At 43.3% G+C, this 19,357-nt stretch overlaps 1 protein-coding gene across 2 annotated transcripts; it reads right to left on the bottom strand.

Moving 5' to 3' along the window:
• Positions 1 to 15,682: 15,682 nt before the first annotated feature.
• Positions 15,683 to 18,931, bottom strand: LOC147899789 (beta-glucosidase 6-like). 2 transcript variants are annotated; one of them, XM_087376788.1, is made up of 13 exons: positions 18,817 to 18,931; positions 18,439 to 18,505; positions 18,254 to 18,312; positions 18,048 to 18,123; positions 17,837 to 17,908; positions 17,648 to 17,735; positions 17,269 to 17,518; positions 16,956 to 17,071; positions 16,661 to 16,881; positions 16,487 to 16,518; positions 16,290 to 16,392; positions 16,104 to 16,212; positions 15,683 to 15,976 (listed from the first exon to the last, which is right to left on the bottom strand). In XM_087376788.1, the coding sequence occupies exons 1-13, from the start codon at positions 18,907 to 18,909 to the stop codon at positions 15,805 to 15,807; spliced, it is 1,458 nt and encodes a 485-aa protein (XP_087232914.1). In that variant the 5' UTR covers positions 18,910 to 18,931; the 3' UTR covers positions 15,683 to 15,804. The 2 variants fall into 2 exon arrangements, with proteins under 2 accessions (XP_087232914.1, XP_087232915.1); XM_087376789.1 differs by lacking the exon at positions 15,683 to 15,976 and having other exon boundaries at positions 16,487 to 16,552.
• Positions 18,932 to 19,357: the final 426 nt, after the last annotated feature.

Raw genomic sequence — 19,357 nt, 5'->3', positions numbered from 1 at the left:
CCACTCAAGACCAATCTCAAACTTGGATGGAATGGACCCAGGCTAGCAAGGTCTTTAGCAATAGTCATAGATCTACAAGGGTTATACTTGAGCTCTTCAATGAAAGCCGAGTACAGCTATACCGAGCATCTACTTGCTTTGTTATAGTGTACAAGCCGGTGGTGTTGCCATGTGGAGAAAAAGCTCTTAAGGGAGCCTTAACTAGTCATCATGATAAAGTGGACATGGAGTTCACTCTAGGTTAGGTGTCATGTGCAATAATCAATTTGACAGTGCATTTTCCTAAAATATATGTTGATGCATGGGGACTAAAAGAGCATTTTATATTGTATTGCCTTACACATTTTAGTGCACTTTCTCATTTTTAATGTCCCCACTCCCTTATTGCACCTTCAAGCTTCTATCATCTCGATCGCCCTTATCTAGACTTTGCCATGGCTTCATCCTGCCCCAAGCTTTAAAGAACGACCTACCCTAGCCTAGGTGATGATCTCCAGCTTGAGTCTTCAAGAGGACGTCAATAGAAATGAGCAAGTCTCTTCCTCCATCAAGATAAACTACATCATTCGATGCCGGAAGGTATAGTAGGTAAAAAACACGTAGGTTGCGAGAGGAATGTGATCGGGCTGCAGGCAGGTTTGTCAAAGTGGCTCTGATACTCACATGATGGAAACAAATATGGGGCACATAACAACTTAGTGTACACCAACAAGAGCAATTCGCCAACGTAGACAGCTTAGGCGATGATCTCCAGCTTGAGTCTTCAAGAGAACGTCAATAGAAATAAGCAAGTCTCTTCCTCCATGAAAATAAACTACATCATTCGATGTAGGAAGGTATAGTAGATCAAAAACATGTAGGTTGCGAGAGGAATGCGATTGGGCTGTAGGCAGGAGTTTCAAAGTGGCTCTGATACCACATGAAGGAACTAGGGAGCAATCACATGGATGGAAATAGATATCGAGCACATAACAACTTGATGTGATTGCTAGATGACATGAAGTACAATGCCCATTTTATAGGCTGCGAAGCCTCATCTTTTGACATCACACGTGAGATCACTAGCCTCCACCTCACACACCTAACTCACTTAACTCTAGGAGGTGGCACTTATTGCTCACCTACTAGACACATTCACACCCACACAACTGTAGGACACCCTCACACTTGACTTCATGTTCTAACAGAACCAACTTGCCTCTCCATTTATTCTTAAGCTTGTTGAGCCTGTCATACTGCCTTCTAAGCCAGTTTTGCCTACTCTCGAGCCAACCAAGCTAGTCCCCCTTGTTAAAAAGCCAATGAAGATCCTCCAAGAGTAAAATTTATTTTCAAATTAGTCCAAACTCTATCCTTATCTCATACCAATTCTTCTCTACTTGGTTATGAGTAGGCTAAACCCTTGGTTGGGAAATGCTTAATGGAAAGGGGGATCCTCCCTAAATTACTAGAAAGAATTCAATTGGGTGGGTTTCACTCACTTACTCTCTATCCCCACTCTTTTTAATGACATTGAAGAGCCTCCCTCCTTCCTCTCCCCTCCTTCTCCAGCTGCCCTACTCCCTCTCCTCTGCTCCTCCCTCCTGCAGCAGCTCTCCCCTTCTCCTCCCTCCTGTAGTCGCTCTCCCCTCCTCCGCGCTTCCCTCCCTTCTACACTAGTCACCCTACTCTCCTCCTCCTCTTCCTCGCTACTCTCTCCCTCTCACTGCTCCATCTTTGCCAGTGCTCCCCTGCATTTGAGCCTGCATCACTGATACCTCTCCTTGAGTACTCAAGGCCCATTTGAGGACATATCCAACAAGTACCATGTGAACTTACAACTGGAGGTTGAATATGCATGCACACGCCGTTTGGGATTTAGTGGAACTCCTCAAAGTGTGCTCCACAATCTTCGATTGTAAGGAAAGAAGCATCTTGACCTTTGGGTGGATGGAACCTTGTATCCTTTAGAACCTGCTACCCAAAAGAGCCCTCCTTTTCATACAGTGCATGATGCCATTCGGTTTGTTGGCAACGGACATGCTGGATTGCTTAGTTATTACAATCGATTGAACTATTCTCAGACATTGGCTATGGAAGCAAGCGAGGTGCAGAGAGACCAAGCAGAAGAACTAGCACATTTGGGAAATATTACTATTGTGGCAATGCATAGTAGTATGCAGGATCTCCAATTGCAAAACAAGGAGCTCATTGACAAAGCACGTGCACTGCACTTAGAGCGACAAGAATTGGAAGAATCAATCCATAAGCTCGCTGAAAGCAAACAAGATTTGGAAAGGTCTATCTATGACCAAGTTCAATGTGATGTGGAGAACATTAGGAGAAAGAGTTTCTTGCAATAAATTTTCCTTCTCATTACTCAGACCTTTGTATTGACATCCTCTGTCCCTTCTGCAGCTTGAGCATATTTTTGGATCTCAACCACATTGTGTGTTAGGAGTAAGTTTGCATTAATGTGTCATTCACGATCGCCAATTTTGGTCCAAAATTGTGTGAGAATAACATTATCACATTGGCAACTTGGAAAAATCACCAATGAATTGGATAAATATATTGGTAGAAATATCCTTAATATCGAGCTTTAAGAACCCAACTACTCTTCATTCGGCAAGATTATAGTCCATAGTTGTTGCACCTAGCATGGTGGGGTAATGTGAATCATAGTTTTGTCATGATTGGAAGAGGGTGAGGGGAGAGAGTGTTCATTGTTCTTGTGGAAGCAGTCGACTTCTTTGATATCCAGCATATGTGAGGGAGGGTCAACCATAACTTCAAGCCAATGAATGTGAGAGATTATGTGATGTAGTGATATCTACAAGAGGTTATTTTTCTCCAATCTTTTGAATTGGGGAGATGGTGCAACTTGCCTTTTTATTATGTGAAGTGCCCATTCTCTTTAGAGAGATTATATTGATGCGCGTTTATGCATTTGAACTCTTTGTTTGAAAACCAAATTTGCATTTGGTGCCACTTTTATTGTGTTCTATTTACTATGTTTCCAATAGCCCCCACCCGAAGCTAAAAGTTGCATTCTAACATGATGCATGATGATGCAACATGATATGATGCATGATAATGCTACATTCAACATTTGCAAACTTCAGGAAAGCAAACTCAATAGGCTTACAAATGAGACTCAAAAAGTGATATTTATTACATTATTGTAATAAATGGATATACAAAGATGCCTTTGATTATAATTTACTACTCTGCAAGCCTTAGAGCACCATTCATCTCTTCAATAGACTGCATAGCCAACTCCCCATCATAAAAAAACATGTGGTCCAGGAGTTCTTGCATTGCATCTTCACGGATAAGCCTAATCGATGGAATTTTTGTCATCATCTTACAATATCGCTCTTTTTGTGCAAAAACCCACAACTTTGGTGCAAATCAATGTTTTTGAGCATGTCTTGCTCACAATGCAAAATCCATCGTTGCCAATCTTCTGAGTTGGCTTTCTGAAACCGCTTCATCTTTCTAAAAGCCTTTTCTACACTCCTTTAAAATATCTTATGTCTTTTTCCAATCAATGATTTCAACACGACATGCACCATTTGGAGCAAGATATCCAGGGTGTAATTCCATGTGGAACTATTTGGCCTAATGCAATTTTGTTACTCTAGCTAAGAGATCATAGATAAGATGACGCACATTGGCACAAAAAAAGGTAATTCTCTATAGCATGTCCATTAGGGGAGAATTAGGGTCTCCAAAGGGCCCCCAATTAATGTTTCCTGATTTCAAGGGATTAGTGAGGTATTTGAGGTGTGCCAATGGGAGTGCTCCTTTTTGTGGGGCAATGACATGTTGAGGTGGAGGGTGGGCAGACCTGCAAACAGCCCCTATTGGCTACTGCTCTTACACCATGGACCACTCAAACCATCCCCCCCCCTCAACCCTCCTCCCATATGCACCTTCCCCAAATAATCCTACAAGTCTTTCAAGAGGTGGTGGGCCATTCTGGGCAAAATTTTCCCCCCTCTCAGCTTGTTGCAAGCCTACCCCCTCCTCTTGTCCATTCTCCCTTCATTTTTCAAATGTGGGAACTCATTTGGCAACTTCTCCACCCCCTCCTGCTTTGGTCCACTGTCTTTCTCCCTCTCCAGCACCTTCTGTAGCAGCTGCTCGTTCTCTCTCCATTCCTAGCTATAGCACCTCCTATAGCAGCTGCTCATCCCCCTCTGCTCTTTCTCCCTCTATTCCTAGCTACAGTTTCTCCTGTAGTGGTTGCTCATCCCCCTTTGTTCTTTCTCCTCCATTCCTAGCTAACAACACCTTCTAGAGCACCTGTTGTTGATCCCCCTCTACTCTTTCTCCCTCCATTCCTAGCTACAACACCTCTTGGAGGTGCACTCTAGTGCCACTTTTATCCTTCCTGCAATATTGAAGATGGTAAACAATGTGGGGTGGAACAATTGTGGATTTTGACATTTTCCAATTCATAGTGGTGCAATTAATTTTGATGTTTTGAATGGTTTTGTTTCATGTCAATATCAAGTTTTGCCCCAAAAAATATAATTCATTTTATTATTTTTATTTAGAACATTTGGGTATATATAGGCTATAAAGTTACTTTAGTTTCAAAGTTTCACTATCATAGCCATAGTTCTCATAGCTACCAAACTGCCATGGATTCTGCTAGGTTTGCCTTCCACAATTTCATCTCTTGTACTCCATTAGTTGATAGAGAGGAGGAGTTATTTTTAGTCTTTTATAAGAGCATAGATGTCGTAGGCACCTACTTGGGAGCCCAAGACAATTTTAAATACCTCATCAAGCACATGCAAGACCACATCGCGAGTTTTGCATATCAACTTGATGAGTCTACAAAAAGATGGGTCCCAATTGATTATTTGAAGTACTTGTTCAATCAAGAACCTAGGTTCGTGAAGCATTTAGATCTCTTTCGATCCCAACTCACACCCCTAGGGTTTAGGGAGGTGGACACTTATGACGTCCTAGCATGTGGAGTCGTCGAAAACATAGGAAATAGGTTCCTATCCTGGGAAATGACCTTTATATTCCTTCTCCAAGAGGGACAAATGGAAGAGGAGGCCTCAACCTCAAGCCCTGGCTCTGCCCTACCCTTGCTGATCCTCTTATTTCTGTAAATGAGCCCAACATCTACAATGAAGAGCCCATTGATAAAGAAGATGAGGAGTGGGAAGCTGCGTTGGCCCTGGAAGTGCTCCAGAGACGTCTTGAACCCCATTCTACTTCTCAAATTCCATCCACCTCGAGCACCACCTTTGTTGACCCCGCAACAGTGATATGGTTTCTTGCTCCCCTTCTTGTCGATGGAGAATAGTACCTCTTTCTCCATGACATCGAGGTTATGTTTGGTCTCCAAGAGGACGAAGATCTTGGTGTCCTGTGTGGATACGAGGTGGACACGACTATGCAAGAACCTGGGTTTTTGGGAGCAGATGATTCAACAGAAGAGGTTCTTGCTTTCACACTCGTCAAAATCAAAGATGCAGACAAATTGATCCACTCCGACCTACCTGATGTTCCAGAAGAAGCCTCCACATCTCACTCTAGATAGTAGGAGGCCTCTGGATCCATACTCATTGACAAAGAGAAAGGGATTGAGCATGACGACTCGTGGTAAGAAACTATGAGCTTTAAATAATTTTGCTTTATCGGCATTCTAATGTATTGTTGGACTATTGCAGGAGGCATTTGAGGTCGACCCCTTCTAATCTTGGCAATGCCTTGTTCACAGTAGCTTCGGTCGAGATCACTCACTGGCACATTACCTTGGCCAAGGAAAAGGGCACTTTGTGGTTATCCAGAAAAAGTTTTTGCCACAAGGAACTGATGACCTCTTGAACTGCAAGGCCTTGTCATGAGTGATTGGTCATACTGACATCAATCGGAATGTTGACAAGGTCATTTTGGTGAACCATATGGCTGCCCTCAATGCTTTTGGAACCAATTTTCAAGGTATGGCATTGACGACAGCTGCAGCCATGTCCCTGGCCAGCAAATGACAATAGCGTTGACAATCTATTAACTAGGTTTAGAGCTAGGAGTCTATTTGGGAAGTCAAAGCTTGATATGCTCAATGTTTTAGAGAAGAGAGAAAGGCTGTGAAGCCTTATTGTACATAACTTTTATTTTATATGAATACAAATATACTTTTCCTGCAGTGTCCCATTTTGTGTTCTTTTAGAAAATGTATTTTATACTATCATTGGAGTTTGTAACTTTAATTGTTGTTGGCATTAATATTTTCATTCACTATTTTGTTCAAAAGCATGCTATCAGATAACTTTTTATGCTATAATGGTCATTTTTGAGAGCAATCCAGTAAGAACCTCACCCTGGTGCAGAAGGGGAAAGTGTTCAGCATCACGTTGGAAGCCCAGAAAGGTCAAAACCCTCTATGACGCATTATTTGACTTGGTCAAACAGGCTCCATATGTGCCATAGAGGGTTGTGATCTTTTTGGGCTCCCCGCACGATGGTGAAGACTTTTCCCTTCTGCACCACGTCAAAAAAACATCATTTGACCACTCAAATTCAAACCAAACTTGCATAAAATGATGGAAAGCAGTACATAACATGTATAATAACATGGAAGCAATAATAGAACATAAAAATATCTTTTATTCATTGGTCTCAAATGGCAGAGATTTACAAAGTGATTCAAATTACACCAAGTGAACCTAAACAACATCTAGGGCCTAAGGGGGGGATCGAAGCGGGTGCGCTTGGCGAGTGCAAGGTCCTTGTCCATCACTACTACTCTTTTGGTGTGGATTGCGCATAAGTTCACATCTTTAAAAAGACCTACTGCCATCTACTTTGTCGCCTCCTGAATTGCTCCCATAGCATGTGAAGTGGAATGCACATCATCCTTGTAATGCTGTGCTATTTCACGTATAACACGCTGGAAGGGTGCACGGGGAATGAGATTGTCCACAGTGGTCTAGAACTTGCGGATCTCTTGAAGTGCCTTCACGCCTGATTTCTTGCATCTCTTAATCTTGGGGGGACCCTACACAGGCCTCTGGACATGGCTCCATGGCCGTTTGTTTGCTTTGAACTTCTTTCACCTCTCCTCCCGTGCAACCTCCTCTTCAGGCTCCTCTTCAGGCTCCTCTTCCTGTGTCTGGTGGGTCTGTTGAGGTGGCCTCTCGCACCTAGGGCCCTGCTTTGTCCTTGTTCCCTTTCCCTTTTGATGAGGATGTGAGTCAAGCTGAGCCTCTTGCTTAGCTCGTACTAGAGGCTCCTCATATGTGATAATCTCAAGGCACAGAGGGTTGATGGTGCTCTTTTGTGCGGTCTGCTTGGTTAGAGGATTGGGGCCAAGGTTCATGATATCTGTGAGCTCGCCAAATACTTCCTCTTGTTGTGGCCCCTTTAATCTCTCCATCTCCTCGCTTTGCCTTTCTTGCTCCCCTTGTTGGTGTAGATGCTCCATGCCAAGACCCCACAGAGGAGGGAGGGGCAATTGATTGGACTATTTTGTCCCTCTTGGGAGATGTCTCTACTTCCACAGTTAGTTGTGTGGAAGGATTGAGAGGAACCCTAATCGTGCTAGGATCCCTCATCGTGCTGGGACCCCTCATCATGTTGAGATCCCTAGGATCCCCTATGAGAGTCGAATGGTGGGGACTTGCATTGCTAGGATCCTAATGATGAGAACCGCATTTAGATCCTTGTTGATCATTGCCCTGTTAGCCACTGGGGCTCGCAGTGTGTTCGGAGGAAATGGAGTTGTGAGGAGGAGAGTGGGTAACATCTAAACGGCATCCAGTGGGTCTAGCAATTTGTTTAACTTGTACCATAGAAATGAGGGATTTTAGGGTTTTGAAGTGATTTATATAGTCTTTTGTAAAGCACTTTAGGATTTTTATTTGTAGGACCTTCTAAATTAGTGTTTTTTGAGTGCACCTCCTCCTCCCCCCTCGTCTTTCATCTCGATAATGCTAGATCTTCACCACCCTCCCTTCCAACCCACCCACCCCTCCACCCTGCGATGTGCATGCAACTTTGCAATTTCCAAACAAATCTGTGAATTTTGGAATCTATAATTGACTCAAAATAGTGTTAACTTTATTCATCAAACATTTTACATTTGGGGTTCTCTTAGGACCCAATGCCTCCCTTGTCTGACTCTACGTTGCAACCAAAGTGCAACCGCTTAACTCCCTGTTGAGAAATTCCAAGCAACATATCTCCTCCGTCTTCTTGACATGTTGAACCGCTTTGGCAAGACTTGAGAGCTCTACCCATGCTCTTTGGGGCATTGTGTTGAGTTCTACTTTGGTATTCCAAGCAATTGTCTCAAGTGTCCATGCTTCCTTGCACTCCACGTCCAAAAGCAAGTTTTAACCTTGCAACTCCTCCTCCCCTCTCCTCCAACCTTGCAACCCATCCTCTCCCTCTCCTCCTCCCTCCTCCTCCTCCTCCTCCTCCCTCCTCCTCCTCCTCCTCCTCCTCCTCCTTCTCCCTCCTCCCTCCTCCTCCCTTCTCCTCCTCCCTCTTCCTCCTCCTCCTCCTCCTCCTTCTCCCTCCTCCTCCTCCTCCTCTCTCTTCTTTCCCCCATGCTCTTACACCTTCTCTCTCTCCCACTCCTATTCTCCCCCTAATGCCTTAGTTCCTCAACCCTTAACCTCCATGATCTACGAGGGAGACGAATTCTCAACCATGTACTCTACCCTGAACCTTCAATACTCCTTCTAACCCTGGAACCTCTTCTAAACTCTGGAACCTCCTTTAGACTCTGGAACCTCTCTCTAAACCTTGGACCCTCCTTCTAAACCTTGGACCTCCTTCTAAATGCTGAAACCTCCTTCTAAACCTTGAAACCTTCTTCTAAACCCTGAACTTCCCTCCAACCCTTAAACTCCTCCTCGCGCTCCTATTTATGGTTTTGTTGAATTGGACTCTGTCCAATGTTTCTAAGCAGCACAGCTTGGACTTTAGATTCTTTTAGTGGTCTTGGCATTGCTATGGGGACACTGCCACTTGTGTAATTCTTGAAGTACTCCAGCACTTCTTGAAGATCAGCCTTTGATGGTGTTGAACTAGCTTGACATGTGCCATGTGTACGGCGTGACATAGTATTATAACCAATTTGTTTGGCTCTTGGAGACCTTTTTTCTTTTCTTTTCTTTTCTTTTTTCTTTTTTTCTTTGGGGTGAATTCTCTTGATCGATCATATGCACATGTGGCTTATACTTTCTAAACTTCTTAGGCTAGGAACTGTGGGGTAACTTTTCCATTGGTAAGGTGTTCCCAAGTAAGGGTTCATTTGCTGCACATACTCCTTCCAGTCCCTCAAGGGACCATTCAAGAGGTAGTGGCTCAAATTTTGAGGGAGCTAGCTTTGCAAGATACAATTCGACAATCCTTGTTTGGACTCGTTCAAATTCATTAAAGTATTCGGGCTTGGTTTTTCTACGATTTCCTCCTTCAGATTTTTTGCGGGACCTTCTGCTACCAGGTTCAACTTTTGGGAGCTCGACTACCATTAGGGCATGCAGAATGGCTAAGTCATTATCAAAGATTTGATGTTCAATTTCAGCATTCTCAGCCTCAGTTTCAAGGTCCCAAGGAAAATTTGAGTCATCATTGGTATTGGTACCTTCTTCACGTTCATTATACCACTCGAGGTCAACCATAAAGGATGGCACCTTTAGATCGATTGGTTCTTCATGTGTGAGTGGAGGATCTACTTGTAGCACCTTAGCATCTATTTGTGAGAAGATGGGGTCTAATGAATGGCAGTTGTCGATGGTTGCCGATATTTGTATCCAGTTATTGACATTGCTTTATGAATCGCCCGCTATGGTATGCTGTTGCAAGGGAGCTGATTTGCTTGAGATTGTCGTTGAAGATGTGTCATCTAATGCTCTAGGCACAATTGGTTTTATAGCTCCTGTCCCCACATTCACCCTGACTACGGTGTCACGATTTTGGATTGTCAGTCTATCAGTTCCCCAGTCATGGAGGACTGATGCTTCACGTAACCAAGGATGTCCCAATAAGATTTGATAGATTTTTTTGGGAGATCCAAGATTGTGAATTGAAGGGAAAAGCGGACTCTTGCGACCTTTGTGGACACGCCATTCACTATTCCCAAGGGTTTAGCCCATGAATCATCAGCAAGGTGTATGTTGAAATTAGCCTTTTGCATTGGTGGGAGACCCCATTCATCGTAGAGCTCCTTTGATAGGACATTTACACCTGCTCCACCATCCACTATGGCTTGGACTTCATTATATGCCTTGTGGATCAAAGGCATAGTAATGCATGAGTAGCACTAAATGTTTCATATCTGCTAATCTTTTTCATATCCTTTCGGATTTTTTTCCTTAGTCCTGTAATGAACTAGGCCGTGAGGTACTTTGCATCGGGGCGTGGGTCACATTTGGCGATTAATCTTTTCATCTTGCCTAGGTACGTGCGTACATCTTCTCGACGGCCTTGTTCGATCTTGCTTAGTTAGAGAGCGGGATCATCTTGTACCCTCTCCGTTTGAAAGTGTCTTTTAAATTCTGCTTGAAGCAGGTCCCATGTGGCTCGCTCTTCCTCTAGAAGGTCTAGGTACCATTCAGATGCTTCATCAGTTAAGGCCATGGGAAACCAGGCTACCTTAGTTTCATGGGATTGATCTCCACCTGCTCGGCATGCGGCATCAAAATGCTAGAGGAATCGGGCTAGATCTCCCCTACCATTATATTTGGGAAGTTCTAGTTTTCCCAAGGGGTGCTTGCCTTGATTGTTATTATATCTGTGATTAAAGAAATTGTCAGCCTCTGCATCGAGGTCAATATCTCCATCATCGTCGTTGCGACGGCATCCAGCCATGTTGTGGTGTGGAGGAGTTAAATGGATTTCCTGAATTTTAGGGGGGGTATCGGGGTAGAGGATTATCGGAGGTGGTGGTTGTAGCGGAGTTGTATGCAGATTTGGCAAGCATTGGATTTGGAGGCGTTGAAAATTTTGAAGTTTGGTTGAATCAAGAATTGTTTGAATTGTAGCTAAACAAAGATTTAAACCTAGGAGAGCATATGAATTGCATGCAAGCCATAATGCCACACTTTAATACTCTTGGGGCCAAGATTGATGAGGATGATGCCAAACTAATCCTACTTTTTGAGTCTACAACATAATGTGTAGATGTATTGAGCATTGAATGTAGGGAACAAAGAATATCAGGCAACATATGCGATTATCATTGAGGTTTGATAGTCAAGAAAAGTTGATAGAGATTTATGGATGTGAAGCTTTTGTGGCCAAAAATGTCATGTAAAGAACAAGTGATTCAAGAAGGTCTATGATGCACACTAGAACAAATACATGCAACCAAGTAATCATTCAAAGTACACTACATGAGTTTCTCCTTGACCAAAGGACACACCTAATTGAGAACCTTACATGTGTTTTAAGCTAAAAAAGATGCTCATGGCTTCAACCACACGAATAAGTACAAGAGAGTGGATGCCATATTTCTTCTTAATATTTTGTCTAAAGGCAACTCCACCATGTAGAAGTCACATCCAATAATCCATGAGTTTGCAATTGGGGCCCTACAAGTAGTTCCTTCCAAAAAAGGACATTTTTACTCTACTATGGGGGTGTAAAGGTTGATAAGGCCAACCTTACATCCACCAATATGAGCTAAAATCCATTGTGCACTAGAGGGTGTGATCACCTAGTTCCCAACGAGGGAGACAAAAAAGCATCACCAAAATGTCAATGAGACCCCAAATGCCACCTACATGAAGCTTATTATGGATCAACTTACTTCAATTGAGATGAGAAACATTGCCAAGGCCCTAAATACTCTAGCTAGTAATCCTCATCGACTAGAAAACCTTACCCTAAACTAGTGGCAAAAACACTTCCCTCTTATGAAGTAGAACTTCTAGAGTAGTGGAGGGGAGGAAAGTTGATAGGGGAAAGGACTTACAAACCTGTGGAATGGGTGCTCTATCAATATGATCTAGAAGAATAGTGTTAAGGAACGTGGAGGGGCAAACCTTGCCAAGTCTCCACAGTTAACTAGAGGGGAGAAAGAGTTCATGTGAACCAAAAGCCCAACAAGGGACAACAGGTGGGGCTACACTAGGAGGATTCTTGGGGCTTTTCTTTTCCGTTGGAAATCGCTATCAAAATGCCCAAAGATCCTCCAAATTTGACATCTATCTTTGCCTGCTTGCAACCTCAACTTTGTGCCAAAAGAGAGAGTCAGCATGATGCTAGAGCATAAAAGACCCAATGGTGCAACACTCCATTTTGCACCTTGGCAATATAGCTAGCCACCAATAAAGGTATATTTCTAGGCTTTCAAAGCCAACTAGATCCACTTGTCTCAAGGAGTGTGTTCAAGTAATGTGCCGTGTGAGAACTATTGAAGCATTTCATCATACTTATAGCAGACAATTGGTCATTAGGGAGCTTAGTTTTCATTCCTTGTCTTTCATCTGAGGCAGGCAACTGTGACAAACAATTTTCTCCTACATGGGACTTTTTTTGGCTTGTAAATGATCTTGAAATTTTAATTCCTATAGCAATAGCATCCATCTCGCCAAACATCCAGAATAGTTGTTTTGTTAATTAGTTATAGTAAAGCGTGGTGATCCACATGGAAGGTAAATGGATTGCCAAGCAAATAGTGCCTAAATTTTTGGACAAGATAACCATCCCAAGACTTCATGCTTGGTAGTGTTGTAGTTGTACTAGGGTGGTTTCATCAACCAACTAGTATAATAGACTAGATAGTCCATTATGCCATCTAGAAGTGCCAAGATAATGCCAATTGTATAGCCTAATGCATCCACATGGATATGAAAAATCACATCCCACCTGGGTTGTTAGAGAATCGATGTCTTAGTTTCTTGTTTCTTCAAGTCATGAAACACTTTTGACAACTCCTCGGTCCATTGGAACTTGGTATCCTTCTCAATCATTTCATATAGCAGGGTTGCTATTTTAGCAAAATATTTCACAAACCTTCTAAGCTCTATAGAAGCTAATGAATCCAACAAAGAATCTAAGCTTTGCTAGATTCTATGGATTTGGCATTTTCTCAAGTGCTTGGATCTTACTTGGCTTGGTTCAAATGCCTTCCCTGGAAATCACATGGCCAAATAACACACCAATCTTTACATAAAAGAGAGAATTTGAGTTCAAAGAGATATTTGTCTACTTGCACCTTGTAAAAGCTTTTTCAAGGAAAGCCAAATGTATGGATACCAGTGAGTGTACACAAAAATCATCCAAGTATATGGCAATAAACTGGGTTAAAATCTTGGAAAGTCTCAACCATGAACCTCTAAAAATTTGATGGTGCATTCACAGACCAAATGACATGAATTTATAGACATATGTGCCCCCTTCTATAATAAATGGAGTCTTCTAGTGATCCTAGGGCACCAAAGAAATCTAGTTGTCCTTAGTCCTTAGGCTACTCATCTTCCATCATCATTGCATGTGTTCTTCCCATTCAACATGCCGGTGTCCTTACCAAGCTCTTGGTTGTTGATAGACTCAAGAAGGGTGTGAGACTCTTCTCCAGTGTCCTTACGCTTTGTCTCTTTCATTGGAGGAGGAGGAATGGCAATGTTTTCCTTGATCATAGGAGGAAGAAGAAAAGTGTGGTGATGAGAATTTGAAAATTTTTTATTTGGGCAAAGAAAATATTTATATTACTTTTATATGAAATATATTACAATCCAACTCCCAGTACAATCAACCCCCCATAAGTAAAGAGCTCCCAAATAAAAGAGTGAGTGCCAACATAGATTACTAAACTTCTCTTCTACCTCACAACGCTAGAGTGGGTTAGTGGTAACACCAGCACAGGACAAAAGAGACTAGTCATCAAAACCCTTAAACTTGACTTGAAAGAAACTATCATCCTGCTATGCCTCCAAGTATTTAGGACGTTGGGTGTATGGCTTGTCATGATCATCCTTTTCATTGTGTAACTAAAATAGTACTTCATTAAAGTTTACTTTATCCAGTTTCAACTATTCTTGGGCCTATTCAGAGCACACATATACCAAAGTAGCAAGAATAACGCTAAGTTAGATAAAATTATCATATAGCTAGCTGGTGTCTAAAAGGGAAAATCTGTTGAACCATTTCAGAAAAGCTTCCTAAGCACACATGATAAAACTATTAAATTGCTAGTTATTTCTTGAGATCCAAATATACCAAAGAGCATGAGCCTAACTTTAATCCAAGTGTCCTATTTTGTTTTAGTAGAGCCCCCTAAAAAAGTAGCTTTCCAATTGAATGGTTCTCCAACATGTAGCTGAACACACTTCCACACTTTTTTCCATGAGGGCAAGAGACAAACAAGTGAAAGATGTCTTCTTGTTGGTTTTGGCATCTCTTACATTTTCCATCTCCTTTGTCAATCACATCACCCCTACTATTAGTCCACATTACCTTATGAAGAATCAATCACAGCAAAGTTGAGTAGTCAACCTCTGAGTCCATATTTGCTTAAACCTCCTTTTCCAAACAAAATTTCTATTAGCAAGATTCCATCTTACAAAAGGAGGGGGAGGGGAGAGGAGGAAGGGAGGGAGATTCGAAATTTGAAATTCAAATATAAAAAAGTAGCCCCCTCCCCTCATTGATGGGGGAGCTTAACACACCTAAGTTAGGCCGATTAGGCCTCTTTGGGACCCTCAACCCACTAAGTATTCCCTAATCCATTCCTTATGAGGCCCTTTTGAGACTCCAATTATCCCTTAATGTTCTGAGCCTCTAATTATATCCTCTAGTTTTCCTTTTGCTTGCTACCCTCTTCTCTGCTATGCCTAAAGGGCCCTTCATTAAATGGCAACTAGAGAAAAAATTGTGGCAAGCTCCCACCAATGTGCATAAGCAGTAATAACTCTCATGAGGACAAGGTGTGCTCCTTGCGTTGACACCCCTCTTCGTGTCTCTTGTCTATGAGCACTAGCATTGTCCTTATACTACTTGCCAAATACCGACTTTGTTGTAAAACCTAGGACAACCTATTAGATGAATTTGATAGATGATTCCTATGCATTCTAAGTCTAATCTATTCACCTAGAAAGATCTCTTGCTTTAAATGATAAATGTCAGAAAAGTTGCATTTCTTATGTAACCAGCTCGTTGCTTTGCAACTTTGTGTGATACCATGAAGCATCCTTCTTGGAGTGCCTCCTTCCTCATCTTGCTTAGCTTACTCCTTTGTGATTTCAAACCTTAATTAAGGTTGACTCTTCTCCCAACACTTAACATTGTGGTTCTTCTTGTCTAATAGTAGGGCTTTACTTTTATGCACAACCCATAATGCATCCCATTGTTTCATTTGTAGTGCATACATTTGCACAAACCGTATGTGGACATTACTAGTTTAAAATTCAAGCCAAAGAAGTGTGGGCGTAATGTTTTAGCATCCTCTTTGTGTCCGATATAAAACTGGTCTTGAAATCATGCAACCTATCTTGAAGCTCTCTATGGTGGTCTCCATCTTCTTTTTCTTGTAAGTTATTTATTCTCTCTAGTAACTACTCTTAAAACGAGGCTAACTTGCTTGTTTTACGTGGTTATTAACTCCATCTTTAAAAAAAATGCACAAATCAAATATAATAGGTATTCAAAATCACTTGCATTATGAAAAATAATTTCTTGTTGAAATCATGTAAGGCATGGTGTATGGGAATACCAATGCTCTCCATGTGGTGGTAGTCCCAAGTCCCATTATGATGAGATTGCAGTGAATGCAAGTCGATTAGTTTCGTTTGGACAAGGCGGCGGAAAAGAATGAAAAGAGTAGGAAGAATGTACAAGGTTGATTCAGGAGGAGGAGAGGAAGCGGGTGAACCAGCGGGCGGAGGCCTTGGGATATCGCTTCAAATCGTGCGCGTAATCTACAAACACCAGCCCAAACCGCAGCGTGTACCCGAAGCTCCACTCGAAGTTGTCCAGCAGCGACCACACGAAGTAGCCTCTCACGTCCGATCCCGCTCTGCCAATCAAAGCAAACAACACCGCAGGCCTCAGCTGCTGCAGCTTTCGATCCACGCCTGGCAGCAGCTCATGCCTGCTTATTTTTGTATGCGTTTTGCGAGAAGCGAAGACAAGAGGAACTTAACTGGATCGCATCCCATACGCTGGACAAGTAGAGTCGATGGTAGTTGATCCTGGCGTCATCCTGCAGAGCCGTTTCTAGCGGTGCCGATCGATCGTTGTGATCCGGATACCCTGCGCACCTCTCAATTCAATACTTTACTTCTCAACTCGATTCTTCTTCTCATCAGCACTTGAGGACGACGTCTCACCGTTCTCTGTGACGAATACAGCCGGATTATTATAGCGCACCCGGATATAATCCAAAAGCTTCTTCATCCCCCATGGCACAACCTTCAGCCACATAGCCGGTGTCTGCAGCACAAGGGAAATTCCAATCTCGCCATCACAAGGGAGAGAAGCCCCTTTCCAAATCATAAGGTCCTCACTATTAGCGCCATACACTTACCGGGTCTCCGATCGGTTGTCCATGTCGCGACGCTGTAAATCCCGCATCGATTGCCGCGCCATAGCGCTCCACCGACGAGACAGGGCGATTTCAAATTAGCACAAACACGAAATCACAATGATTTAGACCCAGCCTTGCTTATCAGTTTAGTAAAGGAACCGGGGACCAATTTACATGGAGTGATGGTGCCTGAGTCTGGATTATCGTTAAAGAGAGCGGCGATGAAGGAAAAGTTGGAGGCGCGAGCATAATTGGTTGTGTAGTGATTGATTCCCACAAAGTCCAGCGAGCCCTTGATTGCATCTCGTTCCTCGATGGAAAATTTGGGCAGCCGATCCCCCACTCTGTTGCGCATAACCTCAGGGTACTCACCAAACATGATGGGATCTAAGAACCTGCGTTCACCACATCTTTTGTGAGCGCACCTGAGCTCCAACATTTGGGCACTAAAAACAGATTAAGGACTCACCAGCCCAGATCGAATTCGAGAACCCGCTGGGCCGCAGCCCTGTCGTTGGCGGAGTCTGAAAAAGGCTCGTACCACTTACAGTCCAGAGCTATACCAATGCAACCATTTTGTTCTACCTGCAATTCGGTCCGCAAGGCTAACATTATGGCTATTCCTCGCACCGTTTCTCGAATAACAAGTTTCTCGAGCCAAGAATTCACGAATTCTTAATTCACAACGGTGCACTGCTAAATTGTCTTCAATTGTGTTCGAATCGCTGGAGCCAGTTTGGGCCTAAAGTTTATCCAGAAATCAACTGGCAGCAAGCCAAAACCTGATACTTTTGTTTGTAGATGCCAACTGCGGCCGCATGAGCAAGCAACAAATTGTGTGCAACGATGTACGGTTCCCTTTTGGATCGCTCCCGGTTAAACAATAGCCCGGCACGTCTTCCGGGTGCAAGCACGCCAAAGCCCGAGTAGCCCTCCGAAGCGAATGTGTGCGGCTCGTTGATGGTTATCCAGTGCTGGATCCTGTCTCCGAACGCTTTGAAGCATGTCTCGGCAAACACTGCATAATCTTTCCTGCAAATCCAAATTGAGCAGCGATTTGGATGGGACCCAAAGAAGCATCCTTCACCATCGAATGGTAAATTTCAGAAGTAAATTTCAGAAATAATGCGACTACATAGGGTGCTACAATGGCCTTCTTACACGATCTCAGAGCCCAGCCATCCCTGATAAGCATCTTCAAGGGCCTGTGGCAAGTCCCAATGATAGATTGTCGCGTACGGCTGAATGCCTGCTCCTCAAGAATTAAGTAAAGAAGACTTAGAAGAGATCTGTTCAAGTAATGGGCTCGCACTTGAGATAAGTTACTAAGACACCGCCGTGGCCCGTTACCTTTGGCAAGCAGAGCATTAATTACGGAATTGTAGTGATCTATCCCTGCTTGATTGACAGTTCCGTTGCCCTCTGTATCGTCGGAATCAACCAGCAGTGATTAAAAATGTGCTAATCTGAATACAGCCCTGTTATCTTGAGTGTTTAAAAATGTGCTAATCTGAACATAGCCCTGTTATCTTGAGTGTGTGTGACTGTGTGAGGACTTTACCCGGATAAATGCGAGGCCATGAGATTGAGAACCTGTAAGCATCCATTCCCATATCTGCTAGCAGCTGTATATCCTCCTGCATTCTCAATTGGGCGTTAGCTTCAACACACCTAGTTGGACAAATTATATGTCGGGACTCTGCGTGATCTCACGTGACACGGATATCGTTTGTTTGGCCGGGGTATTCGTGAATAGTGCATGCAGACCTCGTAGCGGTAGTAATGATTGGTTGCAATGTCGCCATTGCTGAAGTCGATAATGCGCCCTGCAGTACGATTGTCGATAGCAGATTGGCCGCAAGTTTCTATGACAACTTAGGACTGAACATTGCAATACTCGTCACGTATAGATCGATGCATAAGGATGCAGAGAACGTTGCAAGTTCACTAACCGAGTCTATGGCAGAAGGTATCCCAAATGCTGAGTCCGCGTCCCTGCTCCTTGATTGCACCTTCGACCTGTGGATATGTAGCTGATATAATAAGAGATCCAGGCAGGACAGCAAGAGTAGCCTGATGGCGAGCCAGAACAGCACCATCGTAGGCTAGCCGATCTATGTGCTACAAACGATCTTGGTGGATCTAAACGTCTGGGCGGTGGGCAATTTTGTGGATCGAGATCCGAATATGGTGATTTTCGACCGATCTTGTTGAAGGGCGCGGACAGAGTTGTGTTTGTCCTAGAGGGGAGGAAGCGTGCATCTTCCTGGCTTATTAGGTTTTATGAGATCCGATCATAATAAAGGGGGGAAGGCGAGAATGCAAAGAACCTGATAAGCGGAGGTGGCAGCGCCAAATACAAATCCAGGAGGGAAGCTGTGTCTGGAGAAGAGAGGGGTACTACTGCCACCATCGTCGTCCATTGTGTGTGACTCCGGACTCCGGAGGATGGAGGGGAGGCCGAGGGGAGGTCTCGCAGGGGAAGTGGGAGTATTATTATTATTAGATTATTTGTATACAAGATGGGGAATGGATGGATGGTAGCTGGCTGATGACGACCATACCGTCCCTAACATCATCATGATTTAAATCTTCTCTCATCTCATCAGGCAGGTTGGTTGGCTGGTCTCCATCTTCACCCTCCTACTTCTATCTTGAAACATCCCCATCCAAAGTAAAGGTTCGTTGGTTGGTCCACATCTTCACCCTCCCACTTCTGTCTTTAAATATCCCCATGCAAACGAACCCCCAATCAACCTCCTCTTTCATCACGTGTCCTACCAGGTTTATAGTTGCCAAACCCCGGGCCCCCATCTCACAATGTTGCAACTTTGCCTCAATAATAAAATCCCGCGTGTTTTTATATCAAAG

This window comes from Dipteris shenzhenensis, chromosome 7, assembly GCF_047967505.1.
Source record: "Dipteris shenzhenensis isolate YYH24624 ecotype China chromosome 7, Dip_SZ_1.0, whole genome shotgun sequence".
Taxonomy (NCBI): Eukaryota; Viridiplantae; Streptophyta; class Polypodiopsida; order Gleicheniales; family Dipteridaceae; genus Dipteris; species Dipteris shenzhenensis.
Note: the sequence above shows the minus strand (reverse complement) of the source record. Positions and strands in the feature narration are given on the sequence as shown.

Coding starts and splice junctions, on each gene's coding strand:
- LOC147899789 (XM_087376788.1), bottom strand. CDS start 18,909: ATGGACGACGATGGTGGCAGTAGTACCCCTCTCTTCTCCAGACACAGC. Junction 18,313..18,438: donor TACCTTCTGCCATAGACTCG/GTTAGTGAACTT, acceptor ATCGTACTGCAG/GGCGCATTATCGACTTCAGC. Junction 17,072..17,268: donor TCTACAAACAAAAGTATCAG/GTTTTGGCTTGC, acceptor ACCGAATTGCAG/GTAGAACAAAATGGTTGCAT.